We start from the raw sequence: 19,932 nt of genomic DNA, 5'->3' as shown, positions 1-19,932 counted from the left end.
ACTGTGCAGCATCACGCAAAAATAAAGGTTTACACAGTAACGGACGCGACTGTTAATACGTTATTCGTAGTGACCCAAGATAGATTTATTTCGTGTCTTTCCTAGAATGGGCAGTTTGTGACTTTGCGAGATAAACAACATAAAGTCGCACTGGTATTACAAAACATTCAGTGGCACGCACATACCAATCAAATACAGACGTGACAGACACAAATAACACGTTTGAAAAAATATTAATGCACTTTAATTCGTTTAATTGATATTTTAAATATCACAAAATTAGGCTATTTATTTAGGATTTTGTTCCACAATTACGTTTACGATTAATCTGTTAATCACTACTGGAGGTGTCGCAACACGGATGTTCCGCGACTCGGTGTCAGTCAGGTGTCATGTCAGTGTCAGTGTGTCGCGATGTCAGTGACACATGCCACTATCCACTGGCATATGCCAATGAAGACCGGATGTGCCAATACGCATAGTGACATGTGCCATTGGCTTCTACGCGTCAGATGCCATGTCACTTAATGTTAATACCGCCTCTCGCAAGGCTTCAAATGAGCAATGGAGCCCGGGACATGACTTCACTAGGCCTACAGCATTGGGCTTGTGGCCAAACAAGCCCAATGCTGTAGGCCGAGAGTGAAGTCATGTCCCGGGCTCCATTGCTCATTGGTTACACGGTGTTGAAGAAACTTCACTCTCTGGTGCTGTGCTTATAGTCTTCTTATTATGCCTATACGGCCTTCTACTAAAGACAGAGGGCTTTTGTGTGTGTGCTCACTTGTAATATAGGCTATGTCATTTAAATCCGTCAATTACGAAATGAAAATACGCCTGACTAATTCTGTGAACGAAAAAAGGTTTGTAGGCCTAATAACAGTAGGCCTGACTAATTCTGTGAACGAAAAAAGGTTTGTAATAAACAGTAGGCCTATGTTTTTGTTTTGTTTTTTATACGACAATAGCCTACCATATTTTGATTATGGAAGCTTGTGTCTGACACGGAATAAATAAATAAATAAATAAATAATTGTTAATTTTTTTATCTCGAAATTCTTACTTCTCAGATTTGTGAGATTTGCCAAACTCCCAATTGCGAGTTATAAAGCCCAATTCTAAGGGGGAAAATTACTTTCTTTCTTTTTTCAGAATCGCAATTGCAATGTATGCAGAATTGTGAGATAAAAGTTTTTATTTTATTTTGTTTTGTTATTTTTATTTTGCAATGACCTTTTTCATTTTTCATTCATGGCGGAAACAAGCTTCTGACTGACGATGCATTTGATTAGAATGATTATAGGCCAATTCAGGATTCATGGATTGCTGACCCGATTTTACATCTTAATGTAAAGCCTATCGAAGTTTTGGTCGTCGTACCCACACTCATTTAGGCCTATACCTTAATTTCGCCAACGACATCATTCATCGTTAATATTTCAATCACGCACGGTTATGATTTTTGCACAAAATTTAGTACGGACGATACGGACGAAATTGTCCCTATTGTAGCCTAATTGTTATTTTAATTTAGGTTGCATATGACATGTATGGGTCACATTTACAATAGCCTACCTGAGTAAAGTAAATACAATAGAAAACTGCGCTCTTGGACGTGCATTTATGGATGGAGTGAGGTAAGTTTAAAACATAGCCTAGTTAAATTGAATGAAAAAGTTTGCACTCTTTCACTTAATGTTGTTAAAATGTATGTCCGTAATGAATGTCCTCACCAATGTCAAAATCATGCCCCACTTTAAACACTTTGGTTTAGACTTGATTTAATTCCTGATTACATTTTTAGATTTAATTCAAAAGCAATTGTTGCAAATTCAGAATGAATTCATTCGAATTGTAATGCAATTATATTAGATTTTAATAAAATTAAATGATTTTTTAATACTTTGTCTTCTTAAGCAAGAAAATCAAACTAGCCTAAAAAAATGCTGCATTATTTTTTTTACTTGGATGTTGAAGTAATTTCAACTTACATAGGCTATATATAATGTTTAATCTTTATAAAAAACGTTGACAATTGTTTAACTTATGCAATGTAAGCAATGTAAAAACATATCAACATTAATCATGTAAGCCTAAATTATTGACAGTGTATGGGACTCAGGATCTCTATTGGTAGACTGCACGTCTGGTCTGGACATATCTTTAGAAAATGCAATCTCAAATAATAAGCTACAATATATATTGGCTGGAAAATAAGATACCGTTCTAATTTGACTTAATTTTAACAGCAGAAGGCTATTTAATTATTTTATGATGGTATAAACCACAGCAGTGCTCAGTGCATTAAATCAATAACCAGAGCAACGTTTAATCAATCAACGAATTAAACTCACCCATACGTCATACAATCAGAAATTAATAAAACATCATTCGAATTTGACAAATAGCCTAATCAATTGCTTGTTGTCAATAACCAACATAATGCAAGAGAAACTGTAATAACTACAACAGTGCTAAACAGCTCACTGCATCATATAATTAACAACACGAACTATCAATGTATGAAACAAACTCACTGTTACTACCGACAGTTTCTTTTGATTTTAGTTGCGAAATCTTTTTCCGCCTTTCCCATAATCTCCCTCCCGTTATGAGGCTGGCCAAGCGAAGGGTGCTGATTGCCAGTGGCTCAAGTTACAGGAAAAACCGCCCACGTCCTTCATACATACAAATACTGCTCGCTGCATCTCCCTTTGCATAGTTGGGGTGCGTGTCGACAGAACAGGTGGAACAGACTTCGTGACAGCAACGATCCATTCGATGGCCGGTGTCAAGATAGACCTACAATTTGTAGGTCTATTTGTTCTTTTACTTCCAAAGTCTGTGGGATCTAACGGTAAGAGTTTTTCCACCTTTTTGTTCTATAACATGCGCGGTGCACTCCGTAGTTCGTACATTGATCATTACGTAGTTTCATCACATCACTGATGAATCATTAAATTAATTTTAAATTAGAAGAATTATGTCGTGTAATTAAATGGAATTTTCTATTTCGGGTCAGATTGCCCTGCAAATCAGGAAATAGCATGCGAGAGTCTGCGCTCGTCCAAGGGATTCACATACACCGTGCCATCGAACATCACATGCTTTACAAATTGCAAAGAACAAGAACAAGGATGGTACTTTCAGGTTGTCTGCTGTTCTGGATTTAATCGATACATTTTTCGTTTTAAAACAATCAAATGTTTTGTAATTCCTCAGTTTACTGTTGTTGTTGTTTAGAATGGGACGTTTATTGTCGATTCAACCCCGAAAGCCGGTGGACAGGGGTTATCAATTGTAGTGAATGTGACATCTGAGAACCTGACAGTCCGTGTCTGCGAGAACCTGCAATGGCAACTTAACTGTGGCATGGTAGGCGCAATGAATGTGTTTTAATTTACACACTAATAATAAATATGCTGCACACTTGTTTGTGTGGCTCTAAATGCAGTGTGCTTCATTGCTATGCCATTAAAATATATTTCTTCTTCTTTTACAGTGCATCTGTAATATCAATTATACCGGTAAGCATAATGCATCCTCACCATACATGCTTTAGAAACTAATACTTTTTTAGTTTAGCCTGTATAAATTATGCTTTTGATTGTATTTATCTAAAGTTACAGATAAGAAGCATTCACCAGCACATGACCCCCAAGAAGAAGATGGCAACCACGGTAAAAGCAGGTTTAGTCTGTAATGTTTTGATGTTAATTCACCTTGCTGATTACTGTAAATTAATTACCCTTATCTTTTGCTATCTTTTTATTTGTATATTTGGCAGGTTTACCCCTGTGGGGGATTGCTTTATTGGGATTAATTGGGATTGTTGGTGCAGGTGCATTTTTCGCCATTTTGTGTCGCTTTTTCAGAAATAAAAAAAGGTGAGTTGGGTATGATATGTAGCCTAAGGGTTATGTTGTAGGCTACTTATGTCTGATTATAAGAAATAAAGACCATTACAGTTCAGTCAATGTATGTAGATTTTTGTCTAGGTTATGTTTCGCGGAAAGACTTCTGCCTTCCTTTTTTTTCCTACAGGGCAATGTTCAGTGATGGTGTGGTGTGAGATTAATGCCATGTGCCTTCAGGCAAAGCACCCCACCTTGCTCCATAGAGACTGGCCCTGTAAGACATGTTCTGTTACATTGTAAAAAGCGCTAAATGACCGAAATTATTGCTACGTGCTGTATTTTCTTTATTTCATTTACAATAGCATTCCATTATTTTAGTAGCTTTTAGCATCTCATCTTTAGAGATTGTAGGGGTTTGTGTTTGTCTTTTAATCCAAATGTAGCCTACTGTACCTTAAAAGAATAGTTCACCCTATAATGAAAATTAAGTAATCATTTACTCACCTTGCTGTTGTTCTAATGCCATATGCCCTTCTTTCTTTTTAGGACCTCAAAAGGATCATTTTTATAAAAATGTTGCGCTCGCGCTTGTCCATGTTATGGCAGTGAATAGCGACCAGTATCAAGTTTTAAAAAAAAGACGATATCACAGAATGATCCCATGCGACACGTCATATTAAAGTGTTCTTGGAGTAGGCTATGCCTATTGGAGTTCACGCAGATTGTGATGACGTGTTTTAACTGTCATCAGCATTGTAAATTCTGCTAAGAATTACATTTAATTACATTATAACACAATCCTTTGTAGGCTATTATACCTTTGCATGAAATTACAAGAAACTAACGCTGCTGTGAGGTTAATAGCCTACAGCGTCTATGGGAGTGATGGTAAAATAGACATCTTGAGTGCCGTTATCAATCTCTTTCTATTTTTTCCCTCTTTTTGAAAACACAATTGTTCAGTTTTTCTTTTTTTATTTGAGAAAATGGAGAAAAATAATGTAGTCTCTCATTCACTGCTCTAGATGTTTACCCAACTATTATGACTTCCCAACCGCTTCTGAGAAACCCGGAAATGTAAAAAAAGGGTTCATATTTAATGAAAATCCTGACTTTGGCTGTTGGTCTTTTGTACTCGACTGCACGTTCACAAGACTTTATCAGCGCAACAGTTTACATCTACTCGCCCCCAACGGCCAAGGTCAGGATTTTCTAATAATGCATTAAATTTCATATCGTAGGCCTACATGTCGCATGGGACCATTCTGTGATACTTTTGGGTCTTTTAAAAAAAGCTTGATGATGGTCCCTATTCATTGCCATTATATGGACAAGCGCGAGTGGGACATTTTTTTTTCTTTTTTTTTTATTCTACTTTTGTGGTCCGAAAAAGAAAGAACAGCATACTGGAGTAAAACATCATCAGGGTGATTAACAATGAGTTAATTTTAATGGTGAACTATCCTTTTAACTCTGACCTGTGCTAAGGCAGAACCATTGAGGCACTGATACTAAAATGAAGGAAAAATTGCATTATCTAAAACTAATTTTGATAATAATGTTGAAGTAACTTTATAAGCTCTATATCATATACATACTATATATACCAGGGGCGTGCAGTGCATAAGATGTGAATGCTCTGCATACACAAACAATTTGAGAAAATGAGTTTGTGGACTCGCTAATTCATATTACCTCTATAAAATCCCTTATCATTTGAGGTGTAATGTTGGTAATACGTATGGCGGAGGGGGGTACTCAGCATACCTGTTTAAAGAAGTCACCATCGCTCACCACTGAGGCTAGCCTATATTAAGTAAATTAATTTTCTATTCAGATGGTGATGACATTGCTATTAGTGAAAAAATATCAAATTTGTATTACGTTTTATTACATTACCAGAGTGTGTGTTTTTGAAAATGTATTTATTATAAAAGTACATTTTCGGGATTAAATTTAGCAAATTAAGATAAAAAAAAAAATTATCATAAATCCAAGTTCTGGTTATCAAGCACTCATACAGATGTCAAGGGGGCATGTGTGTTTAGTATGAATGTTTACAATTTTTATTATTATTATTATTATTTTATAGAATTAGAAGACCGGTAGGGTTAGAATAAGTTGACAAGTTACTTACAGTCAGTAGAATGTCTGTTGGGCAGAATCAAAACAAACTGTTAGCAGATATTGAGCATAAACAAACTTTTTCACCAGAAATCACAATCTTGAATGATGTCTGTTTGTTTTGTCATTGTAAACCCCCTCTTAAAGGATTATTTCACTTTCAAAAACATTTTTGCTGATACTCACCTCGATGTCATCAAAGATATCCATGTCTTTCTTTCTTCAGTCGAAAAGAAATTAAGGTTTTTGAGGAAAACATTCCGGATTTTTCTACACAGAATGGACTTCAATGAGGGTAATAAGAAAACTGGAAATTTTCTTAATGAGAAATAAGGGTCTTATCTAGCGAAACGGTCATTTTCACACAAAAAAATAAAAAATAATAATAATAATAATATATATACACCACAAATGCTTGTCGTGTACCATCTCTGAGATGTGTCACGCATTGCATCATCACGCTGGAAAGGTCACGCATCAAGGCATCTAAGTTATTTGTCAGTGTAGCCTACTCCGGTTCAAAAAGGTAGGGAAGGGCGAAAAATGTCATCTCATTTTCTCCTCCAACTTCAAAATCGTCAGACATCTTTGTTTTAATTTAGTATTATTTTTTATTATTTTTCGTGAACTTTCCAACGTGATATATGGCGCATCTCAGAGATGTTTTTTTTTTTTTTAAATGACCGATCGTTTCGCTAGATAAGACCCTTATTTCTCGACTGGGATCGTGTAGAGACTTTGAAGCTGCATTGAGACAGACATTTGAACCTTCTTTGAACATTGGAATAGTTGGTTGCCATTGAAGTCCATTCTGTGTAGAAAAATCCTAATGTTTTCCTCAAAAACCTTAATTTCTTTTCGACTGAAGAAAGAAAGACATGGATATCTTGGATGACATCGGGGTGAGTAAATTATCAGCAAAAAATTTTTTGAAAGTGAACTAATCCTTTAAGTCTAGACTTTGTGGGAGCAAAGTAACTGTACAACCAGGGCCCGTATTTGAATTGCCGCTGTGGAAGCAAAATGCAATGAAATGCTGTGCCAGTGAGTACACACGTCTAATGCATTACTAATTTAATCCAGAGAAAATTGTTATCTAAGGCATCTAAACCTTATAGCAAGCTTGTCACTGGAACAGTAAACTCATTATCTGCCCCTAAACAGTGAATTTTAGTACCTTAAGGGCTAGATAAGGTATAAAGGTGTACTTTACAAGGTATTGCTGTTGATTTTTTTTTTTTTTTCTGAAAGTGAACTGTCATACATTAAAATGCTCACAGTAGTCTATGTATACCCAAAATTAATCGAAATGGTTGTGTTGCTGTGTGCCAAGCTATATCTGATAAAGTATATACTCAATATATTGGGTACTATTGATTTGTCTATAATGTATATCGTAACTTAAAGAAAATGAAAGGAAGATATTTGTCATATTATGTGTAATAATATGATATTGATCAATAATGATAAAAGTTTAGTATCAGCTGCTATCAGTGTTTTGAGATGCATACTTATACTTATCTTGAATGTCTATTTTTACATTAAATCACAATGTTTTTCAAATATATTAGTAGGCTATATTGTACAATCTTTTGCCACTGTTATCTAGTTGTCTTGTTAAAGGGATTTCTGTTAATAAAATCTGATAAGACCTTCCATGCCGTGTGAAGTTACTTCCTTGGTTTTACACTTTAAAACTGTTTTCCTTTCTTTTGAAGTGCTGAGAAATGCAGAAATTCAAAATGCCTTGCACTACAATCTAACTATCTTTCTTATAGCTGATTTGTTTATTAAAATTATATCTGCGAGTGTGAACATTAAACATAACTGCTGGTGGTAAAAAAATCTAAATGTGCTTATCCTGTGGGGCTCATGTTCTGAGAAACAGTGCCAAGGACTAGAATTATGATAGAGGCACACTTTTGCTGCGGTATTGTAAAGAGGGTGCTTTAACCATAAAGCCACATGATTACAGTTTTAAAGTGAATCACAAGAGGAGTTAAGTGAAGCTTAAATGTAAATTACTCACTGTGTGTATAACGCTTAGGTTCAATGAAGATGAGGAATATAGCACACATGGTTTATTAGAATGATCCAAGCAGACCGCCACAGTGCTAAACAGCGTGCTAACACGAGACACAAACAATACTGGACAACTGAAAAGTGCACAAGGAGGAACTAAAAGATTAACTAAAAGACAAATAGCTGTGATGATTGGTGTTAGTGTCCATGGTGACTGATGAGTGGCGGGAAACTAAAACAAAGAACACAAAACAGAAAGTCCAAGAACCTAAAACAGACTTAACATGACTGTGATACTGTGGTTCCTGGGCAGATCTGCTATGAACAGGAACTGGTCTGAAACCACAGCTCTATTTGTCATGCCTAAAGTGCATAAAGCTGGTTTCAATATACTGCCCCGATACACTGCCCCAAGTGAAACAAACTATCTGTACGTTTTAATGTTCTAGTACTGAAAAATGCCTGTGGCTCCTAGAGTCACAAATTACCCCCAGGACACTATCTCGAGATTTTGTGTCAAGATATGGCTGAGTCATGTTGCTATATGGTTGCTTATTTAGGCCTACATAAAGAACTGTTAGATTCTACATGGACTGCTAGAGTATACAAAACACAAATACAGGGATAGTTCACCCAAAAATAAATATTAGCCCATGATTTACTCACCCTGAAGCCATCCTAGGTATATATGACATTCTTCTTTCAGACGAAGGCTACAATGGGAGTTATATTTAAAATAAATCTGGCTCTTCCAAGCTTTATAATGGGAGTGAATGTTTTATTTTTATTTTTTATTTTTTTGGAAGTACATCTACGGAGCCCATGAGGGGACCTGTGAAAAAAAAAAAAAAAAAAAAGGACTTTCGCGTGCGCACGAGAAACTATCGCGTGGGCACGAGAAACTATCGCGTGCGCACGAGAAACTATCGCGTGGGCACGAGAAACTTTCGGTTTGCTTTATAGCGTCATTAATACAAATGTGGAAATATGGATGATGTATATATCATTTATGTTGTTGTTTGACATGTTTTGAAGTGTATATTTTAGCAAAAATCTTAAGCAAGGTGCTATTAAAGACAAGACTTAGAGGCATATTTTAGTCACAATTCAAATAATTGTATTAACTTTGAATATACTTTGAATAAACTTTGTATTTGTATGTGTAATGATAAAAAATAAACAATAGGCTAATCTTCTGCTACTGAGATGAAGGAAACATTTTTTTAAAGAAGTAAAGTTCACAAGATTGCTATTTATCTTGATCAAACTGTTCCGTCATCAGCTCTTCCTCAGTTCCGCAGAATCCGCACTGCAGAATAAAATAGTCATCCTCTGCTGCAGTTGTATGGATTCTTAACGCATTTATTGCAACTACATTTCATCTTTTTCTCATCAAACAACCAGATTAACGAATGGTTCGACACAACCCGTACCGAAGAGCCTACAGGTCTTTCTTCTGTATAGATATATACAGGGTAAATGACGACTGTTGGCCTACCATGGTCGCCCTCGTCCAGTAAGTTTTAAATAATAATAATAATAATAATAATAAATTAAGATATAAATCAATATAATTCGTTGTAAATTAAATATTTTAAACAATAGCTACAGGTAATAATTGACTGTAGGTTCATGCATGAACTGTCATTCAGACTTACTGTCTAACAACCAGAGAACAGAGAACATCAGAGATATTAAAATACATACTCTTCTGAGTTTTATGATGTAGGCCTTTTTTATTAAAATTTATCGGCCTATATAATTTATATCTCAAGGATGCGAGCTTGTGCGTGGCGCACTCAGTCATGTTGAGAGGGAAACACGCATTATATTATTAGTCTATTCAGAAATAGTGTAAAAGACCTGTAAATAAAATACAACATTAACATTATAAACACTATTAATAACATATAGGCTATGCGTATTTTACTTCCCCATAGCCAAATCCTTAAATGAATGGAATCAGAAAACAACAAGAAATGAAAAATAAGTAACCACTTATAATAATAATAATAATAATAATAATAATAAATACATAGTAGGCCTAGTCTATAAAAATAGCCCATTGTGCCCTTTATTACAAACAACTTTTAGCCTATTTTAAACGCCAAGCCTAAACGAATTTATTTGAATCGAAACTGAAACTATACCGCAAAGTTGGGTTCGCGCATCTTTCGTTCGGTCCAAAGTTTAATACTGAACAGGAATTAATAATCATTTAATAATGAACCGGCTGTGATGTCAAGTTAATGCCAGAAGTGAACCGATGTTGTTAATAGCGCGATTCGCCGGCGCCATCACTCAGTTGGGGAAATAACTTAATACTTTATCGTTTCAAACTCTGTCATTCGAAACAGTAAAATGTATATTTTTATTTGTGTACATTCAAAATGACTACAAAATGTCATGCCTTTGAAAAAGAAAGAAAACAACATGATGCGGACGTGTAGAACGTTATCCAAGAGCTGTTGTAAAGCCTAGCCTATAAACAATCTGTTACAGTAATTTTCTATTATATCCAAAAGCTGCAACCATATTGTTAAAAGCGCTATATAAATGAAGGCGACTTCACTTGACCTGACTAGAAATCGGTCAGTATAAATAAACATATGAATAAACATTTTTGTGTTCACATAAGAAAGTTTGAAAAAGACAATGTTTTAAATTTACATAAAATATAAAAATATTAATTTTAGATAAAGGTTTGAATTTTTTTATTCAAACTGCAATTAGTGTAATTAGGCTAGTTTATCCCATGGAAAACGTTGTGAGGACGTCGTGGTAAAGTTCCATTTTTTAGTATCTTGACTAACGTTCCAGAAACGTCGTGGGCACGTCCTCAAAAGATGTCGCTAGTTTATCCCATGGAAAACGTTGTGAGGACGTCGTGGTAAAGTTATTTTTTTTATAATCTTGGCTAACGTTCCAGAAACGTTGTGGGTACGTCCTCAAAAGACGTTGCTAGTTTATCCCATCGAGAACGTTGTAGAGACGTGGTCCACTGGTCACCAGATAACTTAATAAAATCTTTGATGAATTAAGTAAATGTTCCATATAATATCCAAATGGCATATTATCACTAGGATAATATTTGTAATGCATTTATTTATATAATTGAAATTATCTTGAAAGTTATCTGGAGACCAGTGGACCACGTCTCTACAACGTTCTCCATGGGATAAACTAGCGACGTCTTTTGAGGACGTGCCCACTATCTCACGACCAATTCGTACGAATTCGTACGAATGATAAAAAGTTGGCTAATTCGTACGACCTCACTCGTACGAATTTGTACGATTTGTCTAAACCCACGTGATGGGTAGGTTTAGGGGCGGGGTCAGGGGTAGGTCATTCGTATGAATTCATACGAATTGGCCAATTCGTAAAATATGTACGATTTTGCAAAAATCGTACAAATTCGTACGAGTCAGGTCGTATGAATTCGTACGAATAAGCCACCTCGTAGAATTTGTACGTTTTCCCGTGAGATCGGGCTGGCCCACAACGTTTCTGGAACGTTAGCCAAGATTCTAAAAAATGGAACTTTACCACGACGTCCTCACAACCTTGTCATAAATATAAACGTTGTATATAATTGTTATTATTGTTATTATTATTAAGGAGGTTGGGTGTTCGTAAAAACAACATAATAATTACAATATGAGGACTGATGGTAGGCTATACAAATCAGCGTTTCTGTGTAGGTGATGACAACCATCTTGACAGCAGCAATCAAAGCATCGCTAATTACGGTAGACCTTAATTTGAGATAGTAGGCCTAAATTTGTTCCTAATCAAAGGGAACATTCAACCACAGAACAGCTGGGTGAGTTTTGTATTGGCTTATTGGATACAGTAAATGAAGACTGTCAACTTTTTTCCAATAGGCTATTTCATCACCCAAAACACTCCCACTCTCTGCGTATATTCATAACCAATTATTTCAAAACCAACAACCAATAGCCACATAAACAATGCCATTGGCACTAGTCTACATTGCAGACATCTTAATGCACATAACTTTTCACCTTTTTGCACAATCTTGAAAAAAGTACTATTGTTGAAATTCTCAGATCAAACAAACTTCAACGCACCCTTATCCACTACCTGCTCACGTTAGTGAACCGCACCCGAGCAAGAACACTTTGCAGTTCCTCCGGAAATGCATTTTTCTAGTTATGTATTGGTATATAAAGACAGTTTAAACAAATTTGGAATGTTTTTTTTTTTTTTGAAAAATCCTACCTACCCTGCCTTTAAAATGAGAGGGTGTCTCTTACCATCAGAGAAAGCGTTCTACTTACGTGGATCACACGAGGCACCTCAGCCTATATGTAATGGCAGTGACGTCAGTGCACGCAGTTCAAAGTTTTATGACAGTCAGTTTCTTGCGGAATATTACCGCGTTGGTCTTGTGAATAAATTTGGTGTTACATCGCTAGTAAAGGTACAGTAGGACTGCATTGTTTGTTTGTGGACTGTGCTTTACTGTAGGGGGGAAAAAAGCATGGATATCTCTAGTAGCCTACTAGCCTAGTCATTGCAGGCCGCAAAAAACTACATTTAAGATTACACTAAAAACGTAATTGTAATTTAATAGCCTACATATTTAATTCATTAACAATATTTTTATACCATCATTCATGACAAAGCGTTATATCATCTTCATTAAGCACACAGCAGTTGACAACACAATGTTTTATTTTAATTAAACAACATACAAATATTTGTAATTAAATTAATGTTGTCTTTATTCATAAATGCATAATATCAGCGTCATATGCATGGTCTGGGTTCAAACATTCAGACACGCAAAGTGAAGCATTGACGTGACTGGAAAGAAAGTGAGGCTTCGTTTTTCGTTGATCACGTGTTTCTCTGAAAACAATACGCGCTCCGGCACGGAGCTTCATGAGAAATTGTGCATTCTCTTTCAGATAAATGAGTCACATGTATCAGAGGGAAATTCCCTGAGTGAAATGATTTTGCACTGCATTTTGAATGCAGGTAGGCTAGATGGTAGGTCTGCAAATAGATGTAACAAACCTCCACAGAGCTGACTGGAAATCTCCCTGTTGTGTTGCATCAGAATTGGAAGTCATGTGAAATATTGTTAAAAAAATTCATTGCAGTCATGTGTTTCCTTTCTCTCCTCAAGATGGTTGTGGAAGTCCTAATATAGGCCAAAACATACAGTTCTGTCATAATTACTCACCCTATTGATCCAAACCAGCTAGACTTGTTTCCCCAAAGAACACAAAAGGAGATGTGGAATCATGAGAAAAAGAAGAAAAAAAAGAGGAATGATTTATATTATAGTGCATGGCATGCCTACATGCACTATAATAGAAATCATTCTTCTTTTTCCCCCTCGTGATTGTAATTCCTGTGTAAATACATTTAGGCTATTGCTTCTGCATTAAATATTCTGTGAAACCTTTTATTTTATTTTTGTACCAAATTTGATAGCCTATGTCAGAAGCTCCATTTCTCTGAGCAGAGAAAAATTTGTTTTAAGTATAAACACTTAATGGCATGCTCACTCTATGGGGCTGTTTCACTCCTGGCCACTTCATGCGTTCTGTGATCGGATAGCTATCCGATCGTGAAAAGACCGTGTAAATGCCCTCCGAAACGCATTCGAGACGGATTTGAATCCGACCACTCAAACCACTACAGGAGGTGGTCTGGGCCACATTCCAGATGAAATTGGACAAGTGTAAATGCATGTGGTTGTTGAAACCACATAAGTTAATTTTACTCCTCCCAAAAGTGCTAAAATAAAATAAAATAAAACGTGTGAGAGCGTGTTATAGGCTAATGTTATAGCAAAATACGACGACGCTACTGCAACGCATCACTGCAGACGAGAAGCTGAGCTTCTTCATTAAGCCAACGTGCAAACTATCGCAAATCAAAGTGAAAGTAAGGTCGCAGACGCTTAACACACAATCATCATCACTAGAAGTAAAGAAACGAAATGATCTTACAAGGGCTGTTGCCGCTCTCTTATTCCGGTCTTTGAAATTTTAGCGGATGATTAATAAAATGCAGCTCATATCTGTTGCTTTCGGTAACGTACACGCAAATCTGCAATAGCGCGGAAATTGAAGATCGATTTAAATCCGTTTAGCAAAAACACATTTATGTGACTAGATGTAGGCCATAAATGGAATCGTTTTGATAAATCACCAGATAGCTATCCGATCTGAGAAAACGTGTGAAGTGACCACGTGTAAACCATGTGTTTGGTTCAGTCCCTGTGACCTTGACCTAGTTTTCCCCAGTCAGTGTAATTAATCATTTCATTCACCTGTGTCCAGTTAATTACCTGATTAAGTTCCTTTGTTTGCCCTTGCATTTATACCCTGTGTTCTCCCTCATTCTCACTCTCCCTTCTTGTCTATGTTATAGCGTGTTATGTTTACTTAGTTTTTGTTATTAAAAGATCCTGTTCCTTCTCTTCTTAGTGTGCTTATGTTACGTGACACTATGGATGTAACCATTATAGAGCGAATGGGAAATGATCATTCTTAATTCTTTAAAAAAAAAAAATTGTATCCACCTTCTTCCAAACGAGCCTACTGTGTTTTAAAATAGGGGTGGCACTTCGGTTTTGGAGAACTTCTACTCAGAATGACTGAAACAAATCGTTTAAAATAACAAGTCTTACATTTTATTTTTTATCTCTCAGTAAAATAATGTAATATTTGGTATTTTAAGGTGACATTATATCAAGAATAATACGTGACAGTTCTTTTTCAGTCTTATATTCCTTCTGATTATTATCTTCTGTGTGTGTGTTCTGCTCTCCTGCTTTTCTTCTTCAAAATGTAATGAGAAACAGCAGTCATAGATAGTCTCTTATTACTACACAGGAGTAGTGTGATGCTGATGCACGTTCATGTAGTGGAAACAATTCTTAAATAATAGCAGTGGCAATTGGGAGAGTCGGGACTTTTCCTGGTGGGCCGGTAGTGTTTCGAGGCCGCGAGGGCCGGTCTGATAATAGTTATACATTGCAAGTTCTTAGCAACACCATCCGGCGGCCTGTGGATGGTGGACTCAAACCGTGCAGCCTCTCTGCTCAACCCGTACAGCGGGCCGCAACAGCCTCTTATTTCAATAGAAACACAGGCTAATAGTTAATCAGAAAGCACTAACGAAGTGCAGGTCCAACCATATCTAGGATTTTCAAAAATATAAGGGGATCAGTGAGCGGCCCCTCCCCAAATGGCATAGCCTGTCGGCCTATGACATAAAGCCATCGAACACCTTTTTTCCTTGTCACGTTTTGTAAGTCTAACTTTAAAGGTGCTCTAAGCCAGTGGGGTTCCCAATTCCAGTCCTCGTGACCCGCTGCTCTGCACATTTTGTATGTCTCCCTTATTTAACACACCTGAACCAGATCATCAGCTCATTAGGAGAGACTCCATGAACTGAACTGAGTGTGTCAGATGAGAGACCTACAAAATGTGCAGAGCAATGGGTCACGAGGACTGGAATTGGGAACCACTGCTCTAAGCGATGTTGGGTGACGTCACTTCTTGTTGACATTCGAAGTATTGTCAAACAAAATGGAGGCTAGCTCGACCCTCCCTCCTCCTCATTCCGTCCTCTCCCCCTCCCTTTTGTGGTTCCTGAAACAGTCATGAACCCTTTAGAAAAAACAAACTGGATTTAACCACCTGTCCAGCAAAAACAGAGTTCTCGCCACCTTTTGAACGCTTTTCCGATGTAAATTTGGGACTTCACGTTCCTTCTCCCTATTCTTTGTTATTTGTTCACCGGAACGTCATCTCTTTGGTCGTGTGTCGGCCATATCAAAATTCTGAAGAATATACTTTTTTAACGCAAGCCGTTGTTAGGACATCTCTCCTCTAGCTAACTTCCCTCTTCATGCTTCTCTCTCCTCCACTCCACACTTCCCCCTTCATGTGCACGCGCATTAACCCCTCACCCCCCACCCCCAAATCATTCTTGTCGGTTATTGGCTGGAACACTGTTATGTTTCGTGGCCAAGGCTGGGCCAGTTTTTTTTTTTTTTTGCCGTTTGTGGAGCCTGGGCTGTCTACAGAGACCGCATTTTTTTTACATTGTGTTCAGGGGACAGGCAGCTAGCGGATAGTGAGGAGATGTTTGCTGGATGTGACAAAAAATGTTTTGGCCTAAAAAACGTGTGACATCGCTTAGAGCACCTTTAACAGTGTGAGTGAGTCTAAATGATGGAAAGGCCAAAAAGAAAAGGGAAAGGTGGCGCTAAGAAGGTCAGACTCAAAAATAACAGGCATCAACGAGCAAAGATACTACAGGTGAAATCAGCTAAAGCACCTAATGTCACAGCTAGGCACAGATGGGAATTAGCACCAGCCAAAAGCTTGTGAAATTTGAAAGTAGCTCGGTGGTAAATATGAGACAAATTAATGGTTTACTATTGAGTGGCTCTTGAATTTGTCCTTCAGTGGTTGGCAGATGTTCCTAGTTTTAAAATGAGCAACTTCCCTTGGCTGCTGCTATGTTAAGTGTATAAGGATTATGACGCAACCACTGGTGGTGATGCTCTTTATGAAATGCAGATATAATGTAAACACCCAAGCTGTAATTTAGCTTTTTAGCCTGTGTCATCTGCTGATAGTACACAAATGTGTCTATGTGTTTGTCCTGTACATGTCAAAATTGAGAATCTGGCTCTCTTTAGACCAGTGGGTTTCAAATGGATCTGGGGACCCCCAGGGAGGCCGCTTGAGGGTCTGAGGAAAATTTCAGAATTAAAATTATTTTCGGGAATCAAACTGACATTGGGTGCATCTGTTGTCTTGCAATGAACAGGAAAGAGACTGAATGATGGACAATTTCTCTTTAATATTTTGTATGACTTTAAAGAGAACGCCACTGACTGTGAGAAACAATGGCTTGTCAACGTAAGTGTTTTATGTCTAAAGAAAAACACATTTGTTAGCCATCTAAAGTCATGAGGAAACCAACTTTTTTGGCTTTTTAATAATTTATATACTTACTATGTCATTTTTAGTCATCTAATACGACATGTGTCTGCCTGTAATGTGCACAGATGGCTAAAATAATGTGTACTGAATGTTTTTATCATAAGTGAATTTCTTTCTTTTTTTTCATCTTTAACTTATGTATTTAATTAAAATTATTAATTATATTATTTGTATTATTAATATATTTATTTTTTAGTGGTCCAGTCGGTTTGTGGGATAGAACTAGGTAAGTAGCATGGCACTTATTGAGCATGTGGGATGTGCTGGACTAACCAGCACTGTGGCTTTGGAGTGCTAGAGCAAAAAACTGTACAACCCTGTTTGTTTGTTTTTTAAACTGCTGCTGTGCCAGTGAGTACACACATCTAATGCAGTAGTTAAATCCACTCTGCATTGACACTGCTCCAAACATGGACTCAATTATAAACGTGTTAAAAAAAATAAACAAACAACTAATGTTGTAAATCTACATGAACTTATTTTGAGTAAAGTTGGAGGGGTTGAATTGAAATGGTCCCTATCTTGTTGACATGGGTACACTTCCCACTAGACTGTATTGTAGCAATTGATTTTGTGCTATCCATTTGTTGAAGTGAAACTAGCACTGTGTCACATCTTTGGTTGAAGCAGAGGAGGAAGCAGGATCCACGTGCAGTAGTCTTTTATTAAATAAACTCAAAACTTCACATATACAAGCACAAACTCAGGACTGAGACTCGGGGAACAGAACAACCGCAATGGTGCAACAATAAACAAGAACTGACCAAGACTAAACTAAACACAGGGCTTAAACACACAGACAGACAAGCTAAACAAGATAACAAGGGGGCGTGGCTAATCAGAAACACCTGGGGAGACTAATCAACATAACGGGGAACTGCTGAACATGGGACAGGACAGAGGAACACAGATATAAATCATTACACACTGCTATAGATTTTATGATGTTTGTATCTTAGGTGAAAGCATTATGCACTGCATCATATGCTCTTTGTAATGACTTATGCCTTGAAAGCACTGAAAACCCCTGCTGTCTATGTTTAGAATCAAGTAACTTTGATTTCTCTATACAGCAGAGATAATTTTACAAAGTAATTCAGCAGCTTAGAAGACAAGAGCAGAACTGTGATGGTGTATTGACTTGTGATGGCCCATTTTAGATGTAAGTGAGTCAAGTCTGTAACTCATTATGTCATCTGACAGACAGCTGAGCTCACAAGTATGCACACGGTGGGTTTATCTGACATTGAAGTGGTCTTTGAGGTCTCCAGCTCATTTAACACCCTGTCAATACAATATTGGCTAGTTTTACCAGCTGAGTTCTCACAGATGTGTCTGCTGGGAAAGTGTTGATCAGATGATTGGTCTGTTTACATGTTACCAGCAGCAACAAAAGATCAACTTATTTTAAATTTGATCTTTTAGTGACTTAGTACTATTTCCATGACCCCACATGTATTCTTCATCATGATTTCAAAGGGTTTTTTAAGGACCTTTAGTCCTGAAACAGCTATTCTCCTTCAGCATATTAATAGAGACAAACATTACTGCATTGTAGAGGAGGGCACATGAAGTTCAAGCTCTTCTCAGAGGTCACAGCTGTACTGTAGCTACCAAGAATCAAAAACTGTCTAGAAAGGAAGGATGCCTTTACTGCTGCTGGAGCCAATCGCATTCCATCAAGATCACCTCATGTGTCACCTCAGCTATCGTATAACAAAATATCATGCAGGAAAGAGTGAATTGCATAACTTAGTTAGGCTACTTCAGCCACACATGTGCCAGAGAGAAAAAAAATCACACCAATTTCTATTTTCTCCTAGCTCTTTTCTCAACAAGTAAGGCGTTAAGAAAGCTCCACTGTTAGAACCGCTTCTGACTGACATTTGTTTTCTCTGTTTGGCATGCTGAAGTGCATGAAAAATACCCTCTGTCCATTTTGCTGAGTCATCCATCCTTTTCATATACTCCACTTCCCCCTTCACCACAAATTGGCCTGTGCATGCTCTATCAATCAAGACATCCGATTCCTTTGCCTTGGGTGTGGGGGTGTACTATTCCTTTTACCCTGAGAACATTTGTCTAGGTTCTATAGCCCAATCGTGTGAAAAGTGAAAAGTCCCAGTGCTGTTTTCATGTACAGATGTAGAAATATTATGACTATCAAACACATTTAAATGTACATTCAAAGCAAGAATTACAACCGCTCACTGATTCTATAATAATATATTATTATTTGGTCTTATGACCAGCTACTAGCACATGAGTCAGAGAGGAAGTCTGACAGAAAGTGGCATTAGAACATCACTCTCACACCTCTTTTCCCTCTTCTCTGCCTCAGGGAGAGAATGCAATTTTAATTGTATAGCCCCCTTCCCACCAACATCTGTTGTCCATGCCAATGTTGAGAATGTGTGTTACGAAAGTACAGCAGGAAGAGTTAGTCATATTTGACCTTTTACTACAGCTTTGTAAAAGCCAAAGTTCCTCCTGAAATGAATTGTAAAATATGCCATCTACTCTTTAATGGACACCATTTAAAGTCATTGACTAATTCCTTCCACACCGATCAAATCATAGTAATATCAAGCAGCTCAAAAAAGAGAAAATTCTTTGTTGTCCTATACAACAAATCAATGTGCAAAGAGAGTTTTCTATTTGCAAATGTGTGACTATAAGATCCTCTATCCTGTCATTGAAGGCAAAGAGAAAAAAAAAGGTTTTGCACATTAACCTAATGCATATTTGCCAGTTACATTTTGGTACATTTCTGGAAAATGTGGATAAAATATTGTAAGATCTGATTTCACCATAAACCAAATTACTGTGTAATGAACATTTTACAATATTTTTTTGTAATAGCCTTTTATGGACCTAATAGATATACCTTGACATAAACTGAGCATAAAAAGTGCAATGCAGTT

At 36.9% G+C, this 19,932-nt stretch overlaps 1 protein-coding gene and 1 long non-coding RNA gene across 2 annotated transcripts in view; one reads left to right on the top strand and one right to left on the bottom strand.

The window, feature by feature from the left end:
- Nucleotides 1-19,932, bottom strand: part of LOC311275782 — a 111,375-nt gene that overhangs the window by 42,707 nt on the left and 48,736 nt on the right. The gene's annotated exons all lie outside the window — the stretch shown is intronic.
- On the top strand, nt 2,476-9,389 carry LOC311275779 (uncharacterized protein). The gene is made up of 7 exons (XM_084385024.1): nt 2,476-2,857; nt 3,023-3,150; nt 3,244-3,375; nt 3,503-3,527; nt 3,624-3,680; nt 3,788-3,887; nt 4,045-9,389. Exons 1-7 carry the CDS (start codon nt 2,782-2,784, stop codon nt 4,070-4,072), a joined length of 546 nt encoding a protein of 181 aa, XP_084241150.1. The 5' UTR covers nt 2,476-2,781; the 3' UTR covers nt 4,073-9,389.

Source organism: Rutilus rutilus (genome assembly GCF_951802725.1).
Source record: "Rutilus rutilus genome assembly, chromosome: 17".
Taxonomy (NCBI): Eukaryota; Metazoa; Chordata; class Actinopteri; order Cypriniformes; family Leuciscidae; genus Rutilus; species Rutilus rutilus.
Note: the sequence above shows the minus strand (reverse complement) of the source record. Positions and strands in the feature narration are given on the sequence as shown.

Bases quoted from the DNA above. Each gene is read 5' to 3' on its own strand.
- LOC311275779 (XM_084385024.1), top strand. From the start codon at position 2,782: ATGGCCGGTGTCAAGATAGACCTACAATTTGTAGGTCTATTTGTTCTT. The intron at 3,376-3,502 runs GTAGGCGCAATG...CTTCTTTTACAG, and splicing joins GGCAACTTAACTGTGGCATG to TGCATCTGTAATATCAATTA. The intron at 3,888-4,044 runs GTGAGTTGGGTA...TTTTTCCTACAG, and splicing joins TTTTTCAGAAATAAAAAAAG to GGCAATGTTCAGTGATGGTG.